Raw genomic sequence first — 25010 nt, 5'->3', positions numbered from 1 at the left:
ATCTCCCTGTATGATTGTCCAATTTCTTTGCAAGATTGTGTTACACTACCCAAAATATCGCGTATTTTGTAGTGTAGCACCCAAATTGTGCGAAATAGCACGATCGCGAACGCTATCCGAGTCCATGCTCTGGAGAATGATATACCTGATTATCCTGAAGCGGTATTTCGCTCGACTTTCGGCAGTCAAATAAACGCCGCACACCGAAATAGCACGATAATCTGTCCTCAGTTTGGCTCGCGCGTTTCAAACGTGCAGCACTTCTCACACGAACGGAAGAGGCCTGCACGGTTTGTCTGCGTTTCCAGTTAGAATACTTCCAAAAACTAAATGTCGTATAGGTCTGCATTGACGGCAAGAGCGTCAACATTTTCAGCAGCTACAATGGACAAGAGAATTATTGGATGGAAAACCACACTCTTTTTAAAGAGGTTGAAGGAGGACATGTCATGTCGTATGAAGTATGCTTAGTTCAAGAGATCAGGGGAGAGTATGAGCATTCCTTTGTTCCAGAGGTCCAAAATCATGTGTTCAAAATTAGCACGATATTTCAGTGAAGTCACGTATAAGTATCGATTTTACGGATAGTGTTGTTTCTTCAGTCTGCTAGCACGATCAGAGTTATCGCGATATTTTGGAAAGTGCAGTTAGCACTGCCTGATATGCTACTTTTTTCTTTGAGGGCGTGAAGTCTATAGCTATGCGCGTTTGTTTTGTTATACATGTATATGATATTCAAGTATATTATATGACCTATATAGATATCAATGTGTGATTGGTCAAAATGCAGTCACGTGACCATTGTCACAAGGATGAGAAGCGTTATATTTTCATAACATGACGTAAATTACGTACAACCATGGAATATAACAGCGACTACGTTAAACAAATGCGTTATATCAGGAGGGGTGACGTCATCAAAAACCAATTGTTATGATGCGCGCAACATACACAGAGACGCTTTGCACACACACGAATGCAATCGTCGTGACCACAGTACACAGCACCCATGTTGCAGCACACTACTGTAAAGCGTTAGCGGTAGACAACACTTCATGCACAGCATGATACACGCGCTACAAGCGAGAACTGCGAAATTGCAACAGATTTGTTTTTGTCAAACTGTGAGCAGTGTTATGGCAGCTTGAGAGAGAAACAAACTGGTGAATGTGTTGGAAGCTATAGAGCCTACTACTACTCCCGTTAATGCTAGACAGTCGTGACAGGGCCAGAAAGCAAAGGATTTCCCATTAGTATTACCACCGCCTGAACTGAGTAAGTTTCTTTGACACCGGTAGTGAGTTCTAGACTATGCTACTAGCGCTGGACCTGGACCAGGGCCAGGTCCGTAGAGGTAGTCTACAGTTCATGTACCAGTGACTGCAGACAGAAGAGATTAGGCCCTAGACTACATTGTTAGAATTTATAGAAAGTTCACATTTTCATACATCACCACAAACACTTTAATACCTCAACAAGCTTGCTTTAGACCAACAGCGGCAGTTACGGTAGTCTTCTACAATTTTTTTTTAAAATAATTTTACAACTGTCATTACAAAATCTAGCTCTTAAACGTTACCGCTACGTAAATAGGCCCTCGCTACAGGCCTACGTATGATTGAATAGCGACTGTTCTAGGAATGCTCCTGCACGGTTATATGCCACGATAGTTAGGGCCTAGAACTACGCGAAAGCCATCGTAGTTATGGCTCGGTTTGGCTCGATTGCATACCATTAACAGTGCCGAGCGTTGTAACGCGCGTTCATGAATTTGACTGTGGGTTTGAAAACGGAGAAGTCGTGTTGCTTTATACAGCAGTTTATTTCTTGTACTGTAATGTTAGGTCATATAATATAACAGATATTGACTTTTTTCCTTCGGAGGGAATATAACATTTCATTTCCCTTGGGAAGTTATATTTTTGTCTCGAAATACTATATTTTTCCTCAGCGCTACGCGCTTCGGAAAAATATAATAATCCTCGACAAAAATATAACTTCCCGCGAGGATCTCAAATGTTATATTCCACCTCTGATAAGTCAATATCTGTATAATAGTTATGTGCACAAATTGCGCAAGATTTTTCGACTCCATTTGGTACATTCGACTGTGGCTGTAAAGTTGTTTCATTCACCATGTTGATAATCAAAATTGATAAACTTAAGCCTCAGGAGAACTCCAGACAGGCTGTGAAGCACTCCTTTTATAGGAAAACAGCTTTAGGTATGTAAGAGTTCAGTCTGTGTGACACCCAAGGAGGTAAAGGCAGGCATCTAGACTTCCTCCTTGGTGACACTTACGAAAAAGGTGCATACACGCATACTCATGTCTCACGGTTGTGTGCGGCAGACTATCGTTGAGGCTGAACCGAGATCCGGATCACCAATGTTACTGTATAGATCTCTATAAATGCATTTTCAGGTGTTGCTGAACCCTCTTTGACATGTACTAGTGCCATATTGAACATACCAATACAACAAAGGCCCGTTTTCATCAGACCGATTATCTACGAGGAGTACTGTAGTAAGTTTACAGAAACTCGGAACACGATTTGACGACAAATCAGCTCACACGATTTCCAAAGAGAATGGGTCTTTAACCACCCACGGACTTGGCGTTCTTTCCTTTCATTACGTTCCGCAGTCATTCATCAAGTTCATTTGCATCCGTAATGATGATCGATAGTTGAACATATTTTTCGAGAGGTGGTACGGAACACGGAAGAGTGAATGGCGCCCTCTCCGTTCCTCTAACGGCTGATGGTTTAATACCCCCCCCCCCAAAAAAAAAAAAACAAAAAAAAATAAAAAAAAAACAGAAAGGATTCGCAACGAACCGCCAAAAGATTCGCTCGGTGCCTTTGACAAGGAAAGGTACTTTACCTCTTGTGATTCGCGGTCACATTTGTCGGTCCCCGCGAAGATGTTTTCCTCCTTAGACCTGTTCGTCTTGTGGCTGTCGTCGAGACACTGGTTGATGTCGATAGACCGGAGGTCGATGTCGAGCCCGCTCGTACCTCTGTGGAAGATTAAATGCAACAGTGGCACATGTTAGCTGTGTTTCAAATTCTAAAACGTAAAAAAACCCCGAAAATGTAAAAACGTCAATCTAAACATTCATTATTATCATTTGACCCTAAAGGAAAAGGAACAAATGAAGGCAGGGATTTGAGTTTTGTTGTCTATTCTTAGATTTCCTAGGCTAAAGGCAATTTCATTAAACTAATCGAGATTTGGTTGAAAATAAGAATAACCTTTTGGGTTTGTTTTGTTTAATCTTGCGGAACTAAACTACGAAGAAGCCGAAGGACATCAAAAGGCAATTTTGTGACTGCAATCTGCGCTTAGCATATTAACAATATTACGTTCGCAATGCGTATTTAATATTTTGCATGGTATCAAACTTTTTTTAAATTATACTGTGGCGCACCTACGTTTACGGCATGGTTGTGTCTTCGAGCAAGATGCTTTAATCACATAATGCTCATCTTTGTCTACCCATCAGGCACATAACTCAACCCCCTGACTGTGCCAAGGACTTTAAACAGCGTTCACAACGCTTCGGGTGGTTTTCTGTGCCACTCGAAAACTCGAAAGGGTCAAAGGGTTAATGTCAAGTTTGGCGCTTGGTTGGACACCAAAGGTCACTGTGGTCACTTCGAAGCATGATTTATTGAGCGCGCGCCGGGAAGTGGCAGCCAGGCTGGAATAAGTTCCTTAAGGAGTAGGATGAGTGGAAGTGAAGGTTCGTAGTTTGATTTCTACAGTACGTGGTATACCTATAATACATGTCGAAGAAATTGTACATAGCTGTACATGACGATTTTGATTGTAAAACGAGTTGAGCACCAATCTCAATGATTTTAAAGTAAGTCCATCCGCAGATTGAAAAAACAAACAAACAAACATAAAGCTTCCAGTGAAAGCATACTTGTAACATAACAAGGAGTATTCTGGAAGATAACTATCATTCTCTTTCTTATTTTATCAGCTTTAAAAACAAATATTTCAAATTAACAAACATGGAGTTAACTTCCAAGTTAAATCACACTCTTGATATAAATTGGTAAAATTATAAAATGTATAATTGGTAGTAAGTATGCAGGGCTCGACAACACGCACACACACACACCACACACACACCACGTATATATATATATATATATATATATATATATATATAATATTATCATAATATTATGATAATATAATATTATTATATATATAATATCATAATCAAAATGCAATGCACGCATAGTATGCATGGTGCATCTATTCTCGGAGCTGCTTATCGTCACAGCTCTTTGTCACTGTCGACGTTAGAGGGCGCCCCTTGACAAATTAATCTCCTCCTACACCGTTCGGCTTCGAAACGCACTTTGCATTCGTCAATATGTTCGTCTTTTATTCATGTCACATACAGAGACGATTCATTTATTTGGTTTGGCTCTCCGCGATCTCACGTGAACAGATCTCTACTTAGGAAGCAAACGCATCGTTCCAAGTACAACTCCAACATCTTTAATGCGTCTTTCAAGCCTCCCTCGTTCGTGACCAACATTTTTTTCAAACTGAAGTTTAAATTCACAGGCGACTCAACGGGGAAAAACAGAGGTGACAATCAAAAAAAAATCTTGGTAGATTAAGGTGTGATGATTTTGGACTTGTTAATCCAAACCTTCAGTTTATCATTCAGAGAGCGAGAAACAGATATGGAGAGAGACACGTATTATACAAACACTCAAATAGTTGGGAAAGGGCTCTCACCCAAAAAGACGCAGACTCACACCAGTCTGCAAAAAAAAAAAAAAAAAAATACAAAATACAGGCGCTCCAACCGCGCGCACACACACACACCCACACACGTACACAAGGGCAGCTATCATCAAACATTATTCATAATTTCTTCCTCCGATCAATTCATTCGATATTCTCTGCAAAACCCCCACCCCACTCCCATCTACCTTCCATCTTACCCCACCCTTCCACGAAAGAGAGAGAGATGGAGAGATAGAGACACGCAATATATTATCTTACGAAATCATAGGCTCGCATTATGGTGTTAGCGTGGCTAGAGTCCTCAGGGCAGCGGGGCATCGGGGGCCTATGCTCTATCCCCTTCCTACAATAGGGTATCACAATATTGACACATCGACAGGTAAACACGTGCTGTCTCGTCAATTAAGGGACCCGCCACCGCAACTCATCATCGCCCGGCGTGCCGGGCCAGCGGGGAGTTCTCGGGAGGTAATGAGTATTCGCTCTGCTCGGCAAGTCGGTGACCACAATCACATCAGTTCGGCCAGCGGGATGAAAGTCCGGACGGGGGTGACCGTATCGGGAGAAGAGAGTGCAAAACAGAGCGACAGCAAAGAATGACAGTGGCTTGGACAGGAATAAGTTTGCAGCGTCCAGATAAGATTGAATGGGAGCGCGACAGAAATGTACAAAAACCCGTATAAGATAAGATAATGCACAATATCCTCACGATACAAATAAGTGGACTTGCTATATACACGCACTTCAATTAAAGTCTGCACGCATACATACGTAATGAAACACCCTTACTCATACATATTCGTACTTACTTGTACTGATACAAATATCTAGAAAAAAAGGAGAACCTTACCTAATATTTACCCGTGTTAACGAATACATTCACACTGACAGTATTCTAGATTAGTATTCTCTGCGTGTTACAGAAATTCGCAGGTAGGCGTACGCGCTGCCGGCGGAAAGTAAGAGAGTGACGGTGAGAAGTAATGGTGAAAAAGTATGGTATCACAATATTGACACGTCGACAGGTAAACACGTGCTGCCTCGTTAATTAGGAGTCTCGCCGCGGTAACTCATCAACGCCCGGCACAGGTGCCATATTAGGGAGGAAGAAAAAGAAATCCAAGCAAAGAAGAAGAAGAAGGAGGAGGAGAAGGAGATAAAAACGAAAGGTCGAGGCAGGAAAAGACGACAAACACACGCACGCACACGCACATACAAAATTAGCAGGTATTTGATGAAATGGAAGAATTGGATACTGGGGCAGAACTTCACTCCACCTCCCCCTAAAGAAAAAAAAAGAAGAAGAATCAGAAGAAGAAGGGATAAAGAAGAAAGGACAGCCATAAGGATATGATTCATCAAAGGACATTCGAGTGAGTGCAAAGACAATTCCAACTGTGTACAATACTTTTGTACAACCTTTCCTGTCCCCATATGCCCTCTTCCCCTTTTCCTAGCGGCTCAACCGACAGTTCTCTTTGTTGTCAGAATGTACTGGTGTCATATAGCGAGGTGTCCAGGAATAGAATGACCTAGGAATCAAGTTTTTCCATTCTTCTTTCTCTTGAAAAAAAAAAGATAAGAAAGCTCCATGAACGTAGACTATTTAGATCATCTGACGACCATCCCAAATCAACATGATGAACGTATCTATTGTAATATTTGCGCTTTTTTGTTTTCATCTCTATCTCTCTTTCTATTTCTCTATCTCTATATTGTCATATATTCGTCCTCTTCTCCTTCTCCTCTTTCTCGTTCTTTCTATCCATCTCGATATGTAGCTCAAATTTAGTATCGTCCATTCTTTTCTTGTTATTGCAACTGCATCCAGTTGACTATCGAGTCAAAGTAATCAAACCGTTGAAATGTTTGATATTATGTATGTATTTTCTTATCTTCCACTACAACCATCTGTCTACCATCTTCCACGACTGATGCAAACAATAAAATTTTATCCTGGTTTCCTCGTTCTGCTGGGTGGGGATGGGTGTATGCTGAGGAAGAGATCCAGATTATTATTTTTTTTTTATTTTAGCGGTGGGGGACTTTTTTTCCCCCCTCGCCCATAAGGAATGTACAGTGTTTTTACAGCTCTCTATAATGCCTCCGATTTTCTGGCGGGTTCTTCAACAGCACTGGTCTTACAAAGCATGCTGACAGTTTTTACCTGTTGAGGATTTTCCAATCAGAATGCTAAAAGTTTGAAACAGTTATGATATCTTTTCAAAACAATTCTTCTTTTCGAGGATATTTTGTCGAGGAGGTATATTTGTTATCATTTTATTCAGTTTGATTTCTATTGGCTTGTTGGTCATATTCATCCATAGCTCAAACTGAAAAGTCCCGGATGATTGCAAATATTGCCTATGGCAATAGCATGTAACAAACAAAATAACAACGATACATTTTATATGATACAAGGATTTTCCCCTACTCAAGGCTGAATGCTGTAGCAGCACCTTAAATTATAGATCTAATAATGTTACCTTGCACATGAAAACGTTTCTCTTTACTCGACATGGTATACTTAAGTATGCAAACACGTCGTGTCTGAAGGATGCTCAATAACACGTTCAAAAGTACATCACAGCAGGCAAAATTACCGTCATTTTATTCTCTGTTGTTTATTCCTTACTAGCCCACGTGGCCCTTTAAACCGAGCAGCTGCCTTAATGACTTATCAAAAGCCCCAAAGCCTTCTTTACATTCTGATGTGACGGCTGCTTTCGGGTTTATGACAAACACAGAACGCGGCCAGGGCACCCAGCGCAAAAGCATCTTTAGCAAGCTCGTGGATTGCGGAAGATTGATCAGGGTCGTTATGCGCTGAGAGGTAGTGGCCCTCGGCTGACACCTTCACTTTGAAAATAAACTCCGCCTGAAAATGGCATTTGCCATGAAGAGAAACAACAACAACAACTGAAGATCAAACTAAAACCATGTTGATATAACTATTCTTAAAATACTGCAACGATATATACAAATCTTAACTGTTCTTTACTTTGAATGACTCGAATTAACTTGACCTTTTAACATCTACATAAAGATTAGAGCATTATAATTTTCTTTCATGATATAACAACTGATCATTGTGGCCTTGAAGGTGAGAGTGCTGTGATAATGATATTGACCCACACATGCTCCATTTTTGTCATTTGGTGAGGTCGAAGGTCATGCGACTTTTGACAATAGCTGCAGGCCAACGTGTTTCATGCATGTTCGATTAATGATGCACGCAAGTCTGCTTTGTACATTGAAACTACTAGCGGGATTTTTCTCTTTTAACTGAAAAATTATGCCGTTCAATACGAACTCCATCATCGATGTGTATGATATTATAATGTGTATGCAGAGAGATCGTGGAACGGTGACCGGTTTTGAAAATGGCACGGAAAGTACTGACCAGACAGACCTCTTGAAAAAACATGAAAAATAATATCGTCGAGACGATGATTCTGGATGTGGCTGTTTCACCTGTAGTGAACACTCTTTTGTTTAAAGTCCTGTAACCAACGCATCGGCAATGTCCACCATATTTCATTGAAAATTCTCCTCATGTAGTTGTTAGGGACAGATGGAAAATAAAGGTAGTCTTTTTGAACATCATGAACACATATTGACCGAAGACTTGAAAAACAAACAAACAGACAAAAAAGACAACCCATATATGAAAGTGCACCCACACCTTTCAAGCAAGGAGCAGAATAAATAATGGCTATAGTACATATGACTTCCTCATATGACGAAATCAACAGACTTGCAGCCATCTCGAGTGGTTAATTCTCCCCTGCATTAATCTCTCGACAATAATCACTCCGCCATCTGCGCTTGTGGATGTAGACTTAGCACAAACTACCCTCGGTTGCGTGAAGTGGTGATACCTTTTTAATGATTTTTTGCAATGACTAGTGTCCACTCGTTTTGCTGTTGTATTGAAGAGGCTGCAGTGATGCCAGCTGAAGTGCTCAAAAATCACTTTAGGGGGATTTAGATTAACATTTTCAACTAGTTCATCTGATTAACATAATTGTTTTCTCCTTTCCAGTCTTCAAGATTGTACTTACGTATAAATTTATGCGATCTACTGAAGATGGCAACTTACTGCAGACAATAATTTGCAGTTATCGCGATATTGCGTAACATTGTAACACGCCTGGGGCCTTTTACGATAGGCTCTGAAATCAATCCAAAGTTAAATTCAACTGATCTTTAAGGGGAGATTCTGGGATCAGTCAGTCCTCAGAAGTTAGGAACTGTTTTACTAATTCATTTGGGAACAATATCTGCACCCATCTTCCAATGTTGTGTATTACATCCTGAAAGTCTGTGTGTCCTTCCCAACTGGATGCGATCTGAATCTGCCCGACTTTGGGTTCAGTGTTGGGTTCATCAGGGCCCAAGGCTCCACAGCATTAAACTACGGTGACTTCCCAATAAATGGTAACCCTTGAATTAATGGCAACTATCATAGCAACACTATTCAATAGCCAACCAGTGTCAAGAAATCGCTAATGGTTATCACTGATTGCAGAGTATCTATTGATTGTAAAGTAACCATGGTTTAAAGGGATGGTACAGTTTCAACTGAGATGGGGCTTCAAATCTCTCTCTCTCTCCCTGTGTGTGTGAGGTAATGAGAAACTATACTTATAAAATATGAAAACGCATACAATTCTAGGAGGAATTCAAAGTTTTTTGATGAAAATTGGTTTTGAAATGGCTGAGACTTCCCAAACAAAGTAGTCCTAATTGAAGGTTAGACCCATTTTTTTTTAGGACCACAACCAAAACTGTAACAGCCCTTTAATGCAATAGGGCCCTGAAGATGACCGCCGTAGATAAAATTCAGAGATGATATTGAACTAAACGGTAGACAAGTCAGATATTAGGTCGCTTTATCACAAAAGTAAAGGGGACCATCCAATAACATTTACAATCGAACGCTCATGCTACCTTTTCACGCATCTTGAAACTGAAATGTGGAGGTTCAGGAAATGAAGCAATCGGCCGTCCATCTCCATTGCTTTTCATGTTTAGCTGTGCATTTTACGGAAAGGATCGTCACTCAGTAGCAGGGGTTGCCTTGATACAGGCGGACAAATCTGAAATTTTTGGCGGGAACTTTTATGGCAAGCCACACAGAATGTAGAAGTTGCTAAATATATTATGAAACAGTCCCAGTGATTACATTCATGGAGGACGCTTTGTTATTAAACTGTTTGGTTTTGACGATTGATACAGCGTGAACTTCATATATGATCACTGTATTTACAACACGCAGCTGTCGGAGTAGGAATGCAGCGATGCTATCTTATAGGAGAGAGAGATAGAAAGATAGACAGAAAGATAGACGCAGAGAGAGAGAGAGAGACAGACAGACAAACAGACAGAGGAGAGAGAGAGGACATAGAATTAGAACGCTTAATCAAGAGAGCTCTCGAGTCTGTGTTCATAAAATGTGCGGCACATAGACTGCATGATATAAGGGAAAGCGGCAGAATATTTTTAGGTCTCTTGTACGTGGCATGGGGATAGAATACGGAACCCCTCCGAGCTAGGAAAGCAACCACTTCAAATGCAATATCGGATTGGTGTCTCGAATTTCAAAATAGACAGAGCGAAGGCATTGGCTAACCTGATGAGGTAGAATGCAAAATCCATCCCGTCGGTTCGGGGTTGTTCTCGATCTGCGCGTAATACGCAACGAGTTCATCGTACTTTTTAACAATCTGTTAGGGCCCAGAAATTGGTGGGATATTTTTTTTTTCTGACATTATGATTTAGATCTGTTTCAGTCTATATCGAAATGTATGCTTGTGTGTCTGTTTGAGTGGTTGTAGCTTTTTGTGGGCGTACATGTTAAGCAATTATTCAAGCGATTTTGTTTGCCATTGAGAGAATAACTTTGCTTCGCAGGGGCCTGGTGAAAATCTTTCAGAAGGTTATCTGGCTATATAGGGGCAGGAGACAGAGAGCAGGGGGCCGTGTCAGAATTTGATGGATCGGCAGGAAACGGTCTTTACTAGATCAGTGCGATGATGTCAGAGGAGAAAAAAGATGAAAATAAAGATAAAGAGACTGAAAAAGATGAGGAGAGGGAGACAAAGTGAGAGAGATGCATAGGGATCATATATGTGTATGTATTATATACACACATACTTATATGTTAATATATAAACATATGAATATAACTATATATATATGTGTGTATGTTTATATACACACATATTTATATATGAATATATAAACATATAAATATAATTATATATATTATATATATAATATATATATATATATATGTATATATATATATATATATATATATATATATATATATATATATAGGGGGAGAGAGAGCAATTGAGAGATGGACGGGGAGACGGAGCAGTGGGGGGACAACAGCAAGTATCTCAAAGCAATCAGTATGTCGAAAGACAAGTTCACCCTTAGGGGAATCGTTCTCGCAGAAAACCTACAAGCAAGGATGCATGTATATTATGTGGATACATGCACTGGTTACATATAAAAGAAGAAGAAGAAGAAGAAGAAGGAGAAGAAGAATTGAAGTAGATTTACTGCAGGGTGAGTGGATTTGGAGGAATGCAGGCAGGAATGATGGATTCAGGTAATCCACCGTGACATTTAAACATTCTCTTTTTTTCCTCTTTGTGATGTCAGCACCTTGATGGAACGTCAAATACGTGAAGTATTTATACAATACCTAGCTGCCTGAGAGAGTCCTTAGGGATATATATATATATATATATATATATATATATATATATATATACATATATATATGTATATATATATATATATATATATATATATATATATGGGGTGTGTGTGTGTGTAGAGAGAGAGAGAGAGAGAGAGAGAGAAACGAACCAGTATTTGACAAATTTTTGTTGCAGACTGGAATGCAATATGAAAAAAAAAATCAACTCGTGAAAGTTTCTCTGTGTGTGTGTACGGTGTATGTGTGTGTGTATTTCCAATCGTTTTCCCTCTGGGCAGGTTGGGCTTGCGTCAGCGGCGTACAGCAAAAGTTTCTGCTGCTATAACTATTAAATGTACGTCGACCTGTTGGCGAATGGACAGTGATATTTGTGAACTTATTTCGGTGGTGTGTGTGCGACATATAGATAACTACCTGCTCGGAGAGAGGGAAATGTTCACACTGATTGTATGCACGCACCGAATAGCCGTATCGATCAGCCTTGATGTCGTTAAGCCGAGCCAATTTACAGAAGGGAATGTGCTATTGTAGTTCTACCTGTGTCTGGTGTCTGTCTGTCTGCCTGGCTGGCTGGCTATCTGTCTGTCTGTCTGTCTATCTGTCTGTCTGTCTGTCTGTCTGGCTGTCTGTCTGTCACCGCTATTCTATATTTACATATCCTTAGTTGTCATCATTTAATTTTGTTCCAAGGGAGGGAAATCTAGAACATGAACAGTTTAGGTAATGCCATGATTTATCACAGGCAGTTAAAATGAAAAATCAATCTGTCGCCACGTTACTTATACACTTTTCAGGTGCGTTATATCATCATCTGTCTTTATTTCTCTTTTCATATCTTTTTATTTTTACGACTTTTATGTTTAAATGTGGCTTAACAGCAACTACGTGCACCTTGCCTGTCTAGTTGCTTTTCCAGGAGTCTTCACTCTTCGTTTAGGTCGGAAGAGGACAGAGTTTGAAATGTTAAACCTTTTAGAAATGTGGTTAATGTTCACACATTCGATAGGCGCTAAATCATTCGTTAACTAGAAATGATGTCGTTGTGGTCCTGAGTCCATTAATCGATGCCTATTATCACTGCAAGTTCGACAATGTTTTGATAAGCGTCTGGCAGGAGCACCGTGGTAGAGTGAATGAGGCTGTACATTTGGAAATAGGTCTGGGGTTCGAATCCTGCGGTGCTCGCCGAGTTCAGCCTTGAACATTGTCTCCTTTATCCAAATTGGTAGGACACTTTTGGCAAATATTGTCTAGGGAGCAAATTTGAAGCTTATAAGGTCAGACAGGGTAAATAATATCGTATTATTATTATTATTATTATCATTATTACTATTGTTATTGCTATTGAATTATCATTATTATTATCATTATAATCATTATAAGTATTATTATTGTTATCATTGTTGTTGTTGTTTTTATCATCATCATCATCTTCATAATCAACATCGATTTATAAAACAATCTAACTCATCTGCGTATCCTGAGATATGTGGAATTTTGACAGTTGGGTGGTTCTACCAATCCTTCAACAATAGCTCGAGGGCATAATACTCGTAATTATGTGTTCCACTCTTCGAAATGTACTTTCGATCCTTTACTAGGCATTGACTTTAGATTCCAAGCACTACCGTTCAAACGAGCCATCACAAATGTACTGTAATAAAATCAGCAAGCTTCTCGTTGATACCCAATTATTCCTATGATTTCGAATGTGAATGTTTCGTTAAGTGTCCATTGTGTTATAAATGGTGACATAAATAAGCAGGTAATGAGAGCTAAGTCCATCGTAAGTTCTTCGAACTATACGCATAAGTGGTACATTAAGATGTCGTATAAAAGAAGGGGAGCTACGGGTTTGATGAAAACATACACACACACAAACACACACACACACACACACACAAATGTTCGAAAATGTTGTCGTTACTAGAGAAGAAGAAGAAGAAGAACAACAACAACAACCACGTGACAATAGACTGAGTCGACTTCATCGTTGCCTGGAAGATAGCGGCAAACGTAATCTCAAAGACTCACATTATTTGTTGCGACATGCACGCCGAGAGGTGGTTACTTTTCCCTTTGATGTTCCCTGGGATATAAAATGCCACGGTAAAATTTCACGGGGTGCCATCGCTCGCACCAAAAAAAAAAAAGAAAAAAAAAAGAAAAAAAAAAAGCGGGTAGCAAGTAATGGCCGGATATTGAAGTGATAGAAACTAACGACGGCCCATTCCCCCTTCTATCGTTTTGGGAGCTATCTCCCGATCTACAACGATGCTACAGTCACCTCAGAAGTGCGCGCCGGTTGAGTCTCAATGATAACCCAATTTTCCTCCACTTCTAAAGCAGAGTATTAAGTGCTCTGCACTCCGCCATGGTGGGTAAACGCACTCCACTTGTCTGCACTGATTGGTTGATTGGTAACATAATGAGGCATCCAATGGGGTCAATAAGCTGCGGAGATGAAGGAAGGGAAGGGGGGGGGGGGGACCAAGGATCAAGAATGGAGGACAAGGTTGAGCTGGCTTAAAGTTGAACAACAAACATCCATTCGCATCAAGTCTATCTATGCCATCAATGACTCCATGCGACTTTTTTTTTCCACTGGAAAAAAAAAATCTGGTCATTGAAGTGACATTTTTTTGACTGCCAACCTGATTCTTTTCTTTCCTTCCTTCCTTTCTTTCTGTCTGTAAGAGGCAAATCATGCAAATGGTGAAGCAAGGGTCTATGGTCTGTGTTGATTGTCTGGTCTATCTGCAGTAATGTCGTATATTCACAGCACTTTTTTTTACTTCTGCCGCATGGAAAGATGTGTTGGGTCGACTCCTATTCGGCTGCCTCAAGTCACTTTGCGGCGAATCACACGGGGTTCATTCTCGCCTCTTTTCAAGAGCTTGTGTGAAACGGGCCACTCCATTGGGTTGGTGTCTCGCCAAAGTGAGAAGCATAGTGCGATAATAGCCGCGAACACACTGCATAAAACTACGATTAGTTTCGCGAGAAGGGAGAAACTTTCAAAAAGTGCAGTGCGGGAAGTTTCGTGGGAAGTTTCGCAGGTAACTTCTTGAGAAGTTTGCGGCCACATTGCCCAAACTTTACGAGAAACAAAATACAGGACAATGAAACTACGCCTATAGTTTCGCGTAGTGTGACCGCGCTTATAATGTTCAAGTGTGAATTGTATCTCTCCCACACGGTGAGCCGTCATTTCATGATCTGTCCGAGAGACAGTGTGTTTGCCACCCCCCGGCCCCTAAATTGGAAACAATACGACAAACATGATTATAACACTGGCGAATTAGACTTGGGCCTGGAACTCGCGACCGCTTCACTGTAATGATGGCTCCATCCACTGATCAAGCTTTTCCCAGTAATAGATCACGTAGGATGATACTGAGACGTCATTTGCTAAATTCGCCCAGGGAAGCAACACACAGTATTTTGAAGGTGTCTCTAATTCTACTCTGCTGTATCCATCCGTGGGTATGGGTTAGAGTTTGTGAAAATGAGGTTGCTTTTGGCTGTCAGATAGAGAAAAGGTAAGGAGAGAAATCATAATTATGGATTATTTCCTGAAATTTTGCTAGCGAGCGAAATACATTACAAAAATCTGATACAAGATTCAGGCTTATACTGATACGGATAGCAATTTCAACACACATATGTTTTCGCAAGCATATTACAAAATTATGTATTCTAACTAGTAGTCATGATAATAGATAATAATAGGTACATTGTAATAATAAAAAGTGCATGATGTTAATGCAGCCTCGTTAAATCAATTAAACTGAGCAAAGCTAATAGCTTCTATCCGAAGATCATTTTGCAGCGAAATAGATCAGCGTTTTCATTAAAATGAATAATTTAGATTATGTCTTGTCAGTAATATAATCAGCTAAAAAGCAGTTATTCAACGTACTGTTGCCAGAACAGAGTAATACGAAATACATTGCATTTCCGCGTAAGTGGAAACACAATGTTTTGTCTCAGCCACGTAAGCAGCTACAGTGCAAACTCAACTATTTTTTCGCAAAAGACACCACCTTGCTTCGAACTACAGTAGAATCGCTAGCATAGTTGAAAACCACTATTTACTATCCATCAAATACAAAAAGGAAAAACAAATCCTGAAGTAAACCAACTGGACAGAACGAATTTCACAGTTTCTCTAATAGAATGACCATTTTGTTTTCCAAAGTATAATATGTTCGTTTCCAACATGAACGAAAATATGATGTCAAGACGGAGCTACGTAGCGGCTAAATAACAGCTTACAGTTCCTGTCGGAAAAAAAATGTAAACCGATATGTGAAAAAGAAAAGTCGTTTTAAACTTCGTTGATAGATATTATGAGGTCATGTTTAAAATCATGACTGTAAAGCAGCACTCTTTGGTAAGGAGCGTGCACCGTGGGTGTCAAATGGTTAGAGGAGTTTGAAGAGTGTCACGTTCGTGCCATTGATTTGCACTTTCATATCTTCATTAGATCACAGTGAAACATGTAGGCCTCATCCATTCGCTCTACATATCCACACTACTCAAAAATAGATTATTCCTCTCTTAGCAATCACGCCGATTTTTTTTTTTTTTTTTTTTGGGGGGGGGGAGGAGTCTTTCGTACTGGAATAGACATTTCCAATCTATGAAATGTTATAGGCAGCACTTTGTGATCTAGTTTAAATGATTGCGAGGGATACTGTTTGACGGTCCCTGGCACAATTTTGTTTAATGCAGTCATTTCTGTACCTGTCTTCCTGTCTGTCTGTCTGTCTGTCTGACTGTTCGACACACACACACACACACACACACACACACACACACATACACACACACACATACACACACACTCACACACTCACACACACTCTTTCTCTCTCACAACCTCTCTGGATAATTGACTGTTAATGGCATTGAATGCCTGTCAGTCGGTTGGCCTCCCACCGTACCGTATATAGTGACCCTACCCTCAGCATTTTGCCTGCTGAGAAGGCGCTGCAGAAACCCGCGGTGGCGACGTGAACTCTGAGAGAAGCATGATATTTACACGGGTCAGGGAAACTCCGCATAGGCGTGCTTGGATTGGCGCTTTTTGAACAGGGATGACAAAAGAGGTTGGGCAAGCATTAGCATTGTTCCAGTCTTCAGTGTTGAGGGTTTTGGATTCAACGATTCACCCTCTCAAACTTGATGACTGGTTGATGATAATCATAAGAGATCCTTTAAGACAACTACTCATCTAGCAGGTATTGAGCTCATACTGTCTGATAACATGATGACCAGGCTCTCCAAAGCGGTTGCACCATGTGGTACTATTATTGTGGTCAGTCCTACCGCGAGACGACTTTAGCAACTTTGAAACAGCAAGGACGGGGTGCCGCGTTTCTTCGTATATCATTCCACCCCCCATTACGAGATTTGAGGGGCGGACGATTATAAGACATGAAAGTCCCATGTTTTATTGCTTTACTTTCCCTTCAAGCATAAAAATAACCTTACCGATTTAAATCAACCTCGGCTTTTATCATATTCATCACAATTAGCATGATTAGATTGACGTTATGTAAAAACGTTTTGAAAACACGTCACACATAGGGATGAAAATTCATAATACTCTTTGTTGAACTGAGTACGGTAAATGCCTTGCGAACAAATCTATACAGTGAATTGACAATGCCACGACGAAGAAGGGAAATCCAAGAACGTGGCAACTTCTATAAAATGTTTAATCAAATGGGGTGTTGTTTGCGCGCAAATACCTGAATTGGAGAAGCTATAGAAGTTCCTCACCTCAGTTTTATCAATTGCATACCTACATAGATATTGCTATAGATAGAGACAAAACGGCCAGCGCATGACATTTTTTTGTTGTCAATCTCTGTGGATCATGAAATTCGGTTCTTGCTTATCACTCATCTCTCTACGCTGAGATAGAGAGGGGTGTTTTACATTAGAGGAGGGGGTGAACATTTACCTTGCAGATGACCGAGGTTGTACTCAGTCCCTAGTGTGCTAAAATTTGATGGAACTCTGCGCAGTTTTCCCGCCTCTTTACGTCATCAGGCAACTGCCGGGAGGGAAAAAAAAAAAAAAATCAGTTCGCTTGCTCGTCTTTGTTGGTCAGCTCCGATTCCATACAGCGCACGGTCTTGAAGATCACGATTGCGGTAAACATGAAAAGACAGTTGATGCTACCCTAAGCTGTCGGATTGGACTTCTTTTCGATCGTGTGATGGTGTGTGTGTGATGGTGTGTATGTGTGTGTGTGTGTGTGTGTGTTTGTGTGTGTGCGCGCGATTGTATGTGTGTGTGGGTGTGTGTGTATGTGTGTGTGTGTTTGATTTTGTGATAACTTTGACGCCCAACTGCCGTCTCTTTATAGTCGATATTTGCGTGTGAGCTAGCATTTCGATCGCTCCATATATGCATAGGTATTAGCTTTCTTTGGTAGTATTTAGCCACCTATCATACGTGAAATACGGACATAGAAGAAACCTGATGTATTGGTACACATTTAGTCCTTTGACGAGGTACAGAGATACTCGATTATTTCTCCGGGATCTCTTTGTCCCTCCTTCGCTTTCTTTCTCATTTTCTGTCTTCTTCCTGAGATAAAATTTCTCTCACGTTGCATAACCTACCACTGACCCCTTGCTCATCATCTTAACCCATTGAAGACTATACATCCCAAGTGTACTCAAGCAGGTGTCTGTTGGAAATGCGTGTTAGAGCAATATCAACTCGATGGGTTAAACCAGCGTTGAATGTACGACGTAGTTCATCTCTGTACTCGCCCTGATCTCGCTTCACGACTTCCGCAGTTCCAACAACCCAACCCGGCAGGATTCTCCCCAACGAAATTCTTCCCGCAAAATCCCGCGTTCCTCCCCCCCCCCCCCCCCTCCCCTATGCCAGACTGGCCTCTCCGTCTCTACACCATGGTCCTTTGATGAGTCGAATGGGCTTGCTGCAGGGGTCAACGTTCCCTCTGCAATCTGACAGCTGCACCTAGCCTCAACCATTGCTTGCCTTCCTCTTACTTCCTCCCCTTTTCTCCCTTTTTCTCGTTCCATGCCGCTTAAACAAAATGTGATCTTCCTAGTATAGAGCTTTTTTTTTCTTCGTGTAGCCGTGTCTCAAGAGGAAGTCCCCTCTTACCCGTTTCCCCTTATCCTTCCTTCTTTACATCTTCACTACCCCTCTCCCAGTTTTATCCCTCTCGCAAAGATACGATGAAGATTTTGTACTCTAGTAGAGGCTTACATAAAGTTCATTCAGCCACCTGTACCCGGGCGACCACTCATCGCAAGCAAACCGATTCCATCGGACCCACGCTAAGTCCCTCTAGTGACCCAACCCAACAGACCAGATAGACAACGCGGCACATTAACCTGTTTTAAAATTGCATATTATCCGCCATTAACCTATCTCCCAATATCACGCTCATCCTTTCCCCCCCCCCCCCCTTACCCTCCTACGCAGTCTGTTTTTTTTTTCTTCTTTTTCGGGTAGAACTATTCACTCCGCAAAAACTGCAACATTCTTAAAGTGTTTTCATACAGCGCGTAGTTATAATCCGTGATGACTTCGGAGCTTAACCAAGAAAACACCGTTTCTACAATGCGGTACAATTGGTAAGTGTTTATTGTTATTACATGTATTTCGGTCGTATTGCATTCGCAAAACTTTGCAAACCCGCTTCCTATACTATAGTATTATCAGTGTAACGGCGTACAAGGACATGAGTCAATTCAAGATGCCATCCAGCAACAAGTAGGCCTACTGCAAAGGCATGAAAATGAACTCTTCCGTATGTTTGAATTTCAGATATTTTGTTTGTTTGGTCTTCGATCTAAAGTTACAAATGGTCGGGGTAGTCAGTCGTTATGATCTACAAAACTCAGAACACTAAAGGAAGAACTGGTAAAATTCATGTCATTTACATGTTTTTCATGAGGTGGGAGGCCCTTCAGCTTTCCCTTGTTATAAATTCTGTGCCGTGGCTGGGAAAGACAAAAACTAATCACCACGTACGGGTCAAACCTCCCTGGTCGGGCAAACTTTAAATTCAGCATGCTGTCTGCATTTACACGCTGCTGCTCTGACGTCGCCCGGGGCATTGTGACGTCGGCTCTGTGCGGCTACAAATGCATTTTATGTTTCAGTCAGTGCGTGTCCCCGTGCACTTGCTTCAGTTGTTGCTTGTCTCCCCGCATGTTCTTTAAGTTGACGTACGTCTCAATGACAGCAATACCAGTTTCTGAGAACGTCTCGCTACATTGCGCCGTGGATTAGTCGGGCATTGATTCGAATATCCGCTACTCCCGTCTTACAGAAGTCCAACATGGCCCCTTCTGATTTGTATATTTTTTTTACCACTCTTTCGACCGGACGTTCTCGAAATTTCTCAAAGTGATCACAGAAAAACGCTGCAAGTTACAAAAGAATCTTGAATCAGGAACGGCACTTCTTTCATCTATGCTGCTTTAACCATCACTTTGCGAACATAAGCAAACATACTAGGGAGATATCTTGACTGGTAATAATTTAAACGTTATTTCCATGACTCAGTCACGTGACTTCCAGCCGTTATGGTCTCGTGTCGTGAGGGATTGGGGTGATGGACATGGGAGAAACTGATGGTGAGGAGCTCCCATTGATATGCGTGCGTGTTGTTTGGCAAATAGTGATGATGATCGGGAAAGAAAGGAACGGCATCGATGATCAACGGAAATTGAGGTCTAGACATCAATTCTCTCTTGGCAACTCGCCTCAGAGGCAACTGAAAAAAAAAAGATATGCACAGTTGGAAATCGTGGCCTATACTATATGTGCGTGCGGCTACTTATTCTGAATTGGAATATCCCATGATACAGGACGTGTTTGCGAGTTAAATAACTCCAAAAGATAGTGATCAACACCATCTGCAGCCATTTCAGGTCTAATGGCCTTTCTGTTGCCTTGGCAACAGCGGATTCTTTGAAAAGGAAAATAAAAGCCAAGTGCAACATGCAGTAGGCAACAAAACTCGTCACACCGAAATTGGCAGACTTACGCACAGAGTAAGCAGTCAACTTACACGACACGGCGTTTTCCTTCTTTTATAAAAGTTGAATGTTTATTAAGTGTCTAACGATGAGAAGCTGTTATAGCATTCTTAGAAACTAACCAAGCGACAAGCACTCATTCCACTACAGTCTTACCAAATCAGTGCTCCTCAAATCATACAGATCTAGTTTAGTTTTGGTCATGAAACAAAGCTTGTTATAAATTTACAAGAGAGTGCTAGGGGTGATCTGTCACTCGAATCACCATGATCACAAAAGAAAGTTGGGGAAAGAAAGCATGAGAAGAAGGTATAGAGAGTTGTGTAAGGATGTGAACTGTCAACTTTTCGATGTAGATTTTATAACTTTTGTGAACAAGTCATTTTACTCGGTCTCACATGTTTGTTTGTTTTATTTAATACTATTTTCAATCTTGGCAAAGCTTCATCATTAATTACTTTAAATATCTAAAACAATTAAAGAAGGTGGCTTTCCAAGAGGTTGAAACTCCTCTTCTGTACGACATCTCATCATGTATTATATCTGTATATTCTACTCTAATCACAATTCCACGTAATATTCAATTTTACTGAAATAATTGGAGCAAATTGTTGTCTTTAAAGTTAATGTGCTCAGTCGTACATGACATTTGTTGACACAATCAGTTATCAATGGAAAGAAAAACACAAGTCTTCCTTACCTCACAACAAATATTGCCCTCTCCATTGTTGACAATTATGAAAAAGTAACCCTCTAAAGTTGGATTACCTTTCTTTTTTTGACACGCACTGTAGAAAAATTATTTTACAATACCCCATATCCAGCCTCGTCGTGCTGTGAAAATGTTGATAACATTTGATGCACTGCTGTTATTGTCTTCGCATGGTGCGTTAGCGCTGGGGGAAATGAACCGGAACTGGTTAATTAATAAACATTTGCAAGGTCACGCGTCGGGGGTACAGAGCAAGGCGCAATTAAGCCGTTCAAACTTTGTGAGTATACATCTAGCTTTCTAACACAGACATTTTGGTCAATGCCGTAAAACATCATTCTGCTACAATAGTACGGACACCAAAGTTGGTTACGCTTCATGGCGCAGTGCAATACACTCTGTTTTTTACGGACAAACGCAGTATACTCAAGTCGTTCACTGTACAGCTGAGGGGTACCTCATTACACTTCGTCATATCACACCAATACCATCACGTTACTATTTCCACACTTTATTACACAGTGTGATACTGTCATGGGCATCTACACCTCACTGTGTGTCCATGCCTTCAAAGTGTTGGGACCCTGTGTGTGCAGTGTTAAAACCCTAAACAGCTCCCCCCCCCCCAATTTGACCGTGGTTCCCAGCTCGTTCTATCCACGCAGCAACGATTCCGTATAGGCCTACACTAATAACGTTTATGCGTGCCTGTAAAATGCTTGTTTTATTTTGGGATGTTTGTTTATTTGCTTTCAGTGATGTCGAAAGGAAATAAAAGAATTTGCCTATGCGACCTTCTCGCTGCTACAGGATCTGAATTAATGTATAGAAGAAGCCTCTCGTTCTCACCGGGCGTTGTCCTCATGGCTCATGTAGATATAATTGAAAACGACGTAAACAATGGCGACCCACTTCGGTCTTTGTGCAAGTAATTGCACTGAAACATTGAATAGGACCACATAACTCTTGGTCGCGACAAAAAGTGGCAGGGTATTCATAACTGTCCCGCGCTCTAGAAGGATTACAATATCAACATGTGCCATCAATCACTTGACGGTTATGTTCAATGATTTTCGCCAGGGCCGTTCGTGAATTTGAATTTCATCAAAGCTCAGGGGAACGTAATAAACGTAAACCAATTTTCAGGCAGTATTTGATACCTGAGTTTATGGGTTCCGAGGGCAACTTGATCGTGCCTAATCATAGGCATTTGCAATGATAGTCTGCATTTAATGAAAAACTAAAGACACTGGCAGACGGGCATCGATGTTTCTGTGGAAAGAGATGTCCGTTATTGTTGAGGGGTAACATAGAGACACTTCACCAACTCCAAGAAAGATGGATGTGGAAGAATAAACGTACACTGTTGAGCGTAGTTCGATTATTTCATTCATTTCATTTCATTTCATTTCGTTTCATTTCATTCATTTCATTTCATTTCATTTCATTTCATTTCATTTCATTTCATTTCATTTCATTTCATTTCATTTCATTTCATTTCATTTCAATTCATTTCATTACATTTCATTTCCAACAAAAGTATTAAGTACACTATGACATTTGCATACAAAGACAATCAATGAAGCTCATTTTTTTTTACAATAAAAGGGAACATATTTTAAGGGAATGCGTAGGCAAACTGTAACTGAATTGTATCAAGGAAATGTTGTCGAGTTGTCATGGCAACTAATAATTATGCAGTCCAATCACGCAGCGATTTGACTTCCTGTTCCATCTTCTCTCGTCTACGTGACTTTTTTGTGTCTTGAATCAATGTGATGATTAATCATTTTCTCAATCACTTTGCGTAATCATTTCATTTGAACACAGGACACGTTGGATACATCAGTCATAGGTAGCGTTTGTCAAGACGATGACTGGCGAGCACACCGCTTTGAGATCAAAATCATTTCATCGATTTTTCATCTTTTTCTTTCGGCAGCGGGTAACGCAACAATCACGTTTACTTTTTCTCCATGAAGTGAACAAAAAGGGGCCCCCGTATAACTGTATTCGACTTTTTTGTGTCTAATTCTCCAAAGACCGCCATCTTACGAACTGTTTTGATTCGTTACAAGTAGACCTCTTTAGTGAGATGATGATGGACGTGATAGAGGTGAAACGTTCATTGTAAGGTGACTGGATGAACTCGGCAAACTTTTTCTCACGTTTTATCGATACCAATTATTCGCGTCAAGGCAGAAATGAAAGCGCTTATGAAATCAGATCAACCTTGGATTTATCATTCATAATGCCCATTGAATCATCGGCGCCGAGCACAGACGCAGTTTTTGTTTTATTAGGCCTTGGCAGTCATAACAAATGAAGCAAAATCAAAACAAATTTTGCCACGAATTGTCGGGGGTAGATGAAGTCAACGTTGCCTCGAATTCTCCGCCCTTCGCTCCACCCCCACTCACTATTCTCGATCTCTTGATCTGACAGTGTCATATGGGACTGACATTTTTAGGCCCTCTTTCCACTATTTTCCCTCCTTGTCCTTCCAAGCGTACTATGTGCTTGGACATAAATGGGACGCCAAATGTTATTACACAGCGAGATGACAAAAAGTGCAGCCGATTGCTAAGAATAGACCATTTGAAGAACGCTCACTCTCCACTCTTACCCCTCAATCAAGAGGATGCATGGTGTATAGGTCATTTTACATGGGCCGCATTTGATAACCCATTTTCTTCTTTTTTTCTGCTGTTGACTCCTTAAGAAATGGTTAAACTTCGTACATGCATGCATACACACACACACACACACACACACACACACATACGCGTAAAACTCTCCAGAAAAAAAAGGCTGTTCCTGATTATGAAGCATATTCTGACTTCAGACGGCAGAGCTTTATCAGCAATACCGAAGAGGTTGATCTGCGTGCCTCTCTTTCAGATTCCTCCGGTTTCTACCCCGGTTTCTGCCGCTCCCCTTTTCTCTCCTTGATTGGCAATTAGATGGAGGCCGGGAAAAGTGGGGTAACGTTTTCACAATATCCTAACATTTCCCTCTTATCTTACCTGCACGGAAACACAATACTTTGTGATTCACAAGATAACAAGAAGAAGAAGAAGATGAAGAAAACTTCTACACGAGATTGCTTTAATTTCAGCTGTGGGGAAATTGTAGTTCATGTCACGGAATTGGGTCAATTTCATAGCGAGTGCGCCACTCGATAACAACAAGATACTAAATAGGAGACGGATGACAAATTAATTAAGTAGTTGACTGCAAAACACAAACCAACACACACGCACACACTTACAGTACACACAAACAGACACGCACACACACGTATATATCATGATACATACAATATATAGATTATTGATTATCTACGTGTTTATATATCTATCTCTTAAAGCAAATGAACAAGGATATAAACGACATGATTTTTTTTTTGTCTTTGTTGAAGGTGTGACAAAATGACGTAACTAATTATTGACTGGGATGGTTATTCCTCAGAGAGTGCTGAATTCCGGTAAACAATCTTTATTCGTCGTTATATTAATTACTAGTACTCACTCGTCCACCTTCAGCATAAAAACGAGTTTAAAGTTCTGTAAAAACATCGCTTTATCGTCGGTCCGTTTGTGTACGCCGGTCCTGTTTGTTTGCTTGTTTGCTTTTCATAGTATAGTTACTATAGGAAATAATGGAGAAATAGATCATGCAATTTGATCAGGTACTTGCATGTCGATCTATGCCTTTTTAATGTGCCTCACAG

At 40.6% G+C, this 25010-nt stretch overlaps 1 protein-coding gene across 1 annotated transcript in view; it reads right to left on the bottom strand.

Moving 5' to 3' along the window:
- LOC139742166 (probable G-protein coupled receptor CG31760) overlaps positions 1 to 25010 on the bottom strand; it is a 131916-nt gene that overhangs the window by 96088 nt on the left and 10818 nt on the right. The window contains exon 2 of the mRNA XM_071652738.1: positions 2884 to 3019. Within this exon, the coding sequence (XP_071508839.1) occupies positions 2884 to 3019 (136 nt within the window). The remainder of the gene's footprint in view (positions 1 to 2883; positions 3020 to 25010) is intronic.

This window comes from Diadema antillarum, unplaced genomic scaffold, assembly GCF_040938485.1.
Source record: "Diadema antillarum isolate AM-2024a unplaced genomic scaffold, OU_Dant_1.0 seq00000981_RagTag, whole genome shotgun sequence".
In the NCBI taxonomy this organism is placed as follows: domain Eukaryota; kingdom Metazoa; phylum Echinodermata; class Echinoidea; order Diadematoida; family Diadematidae; genus Diadema; species Diadema antillarum.
This window is presented reverse-complemented; position numbering and strand designations above follow the sequence as displayed.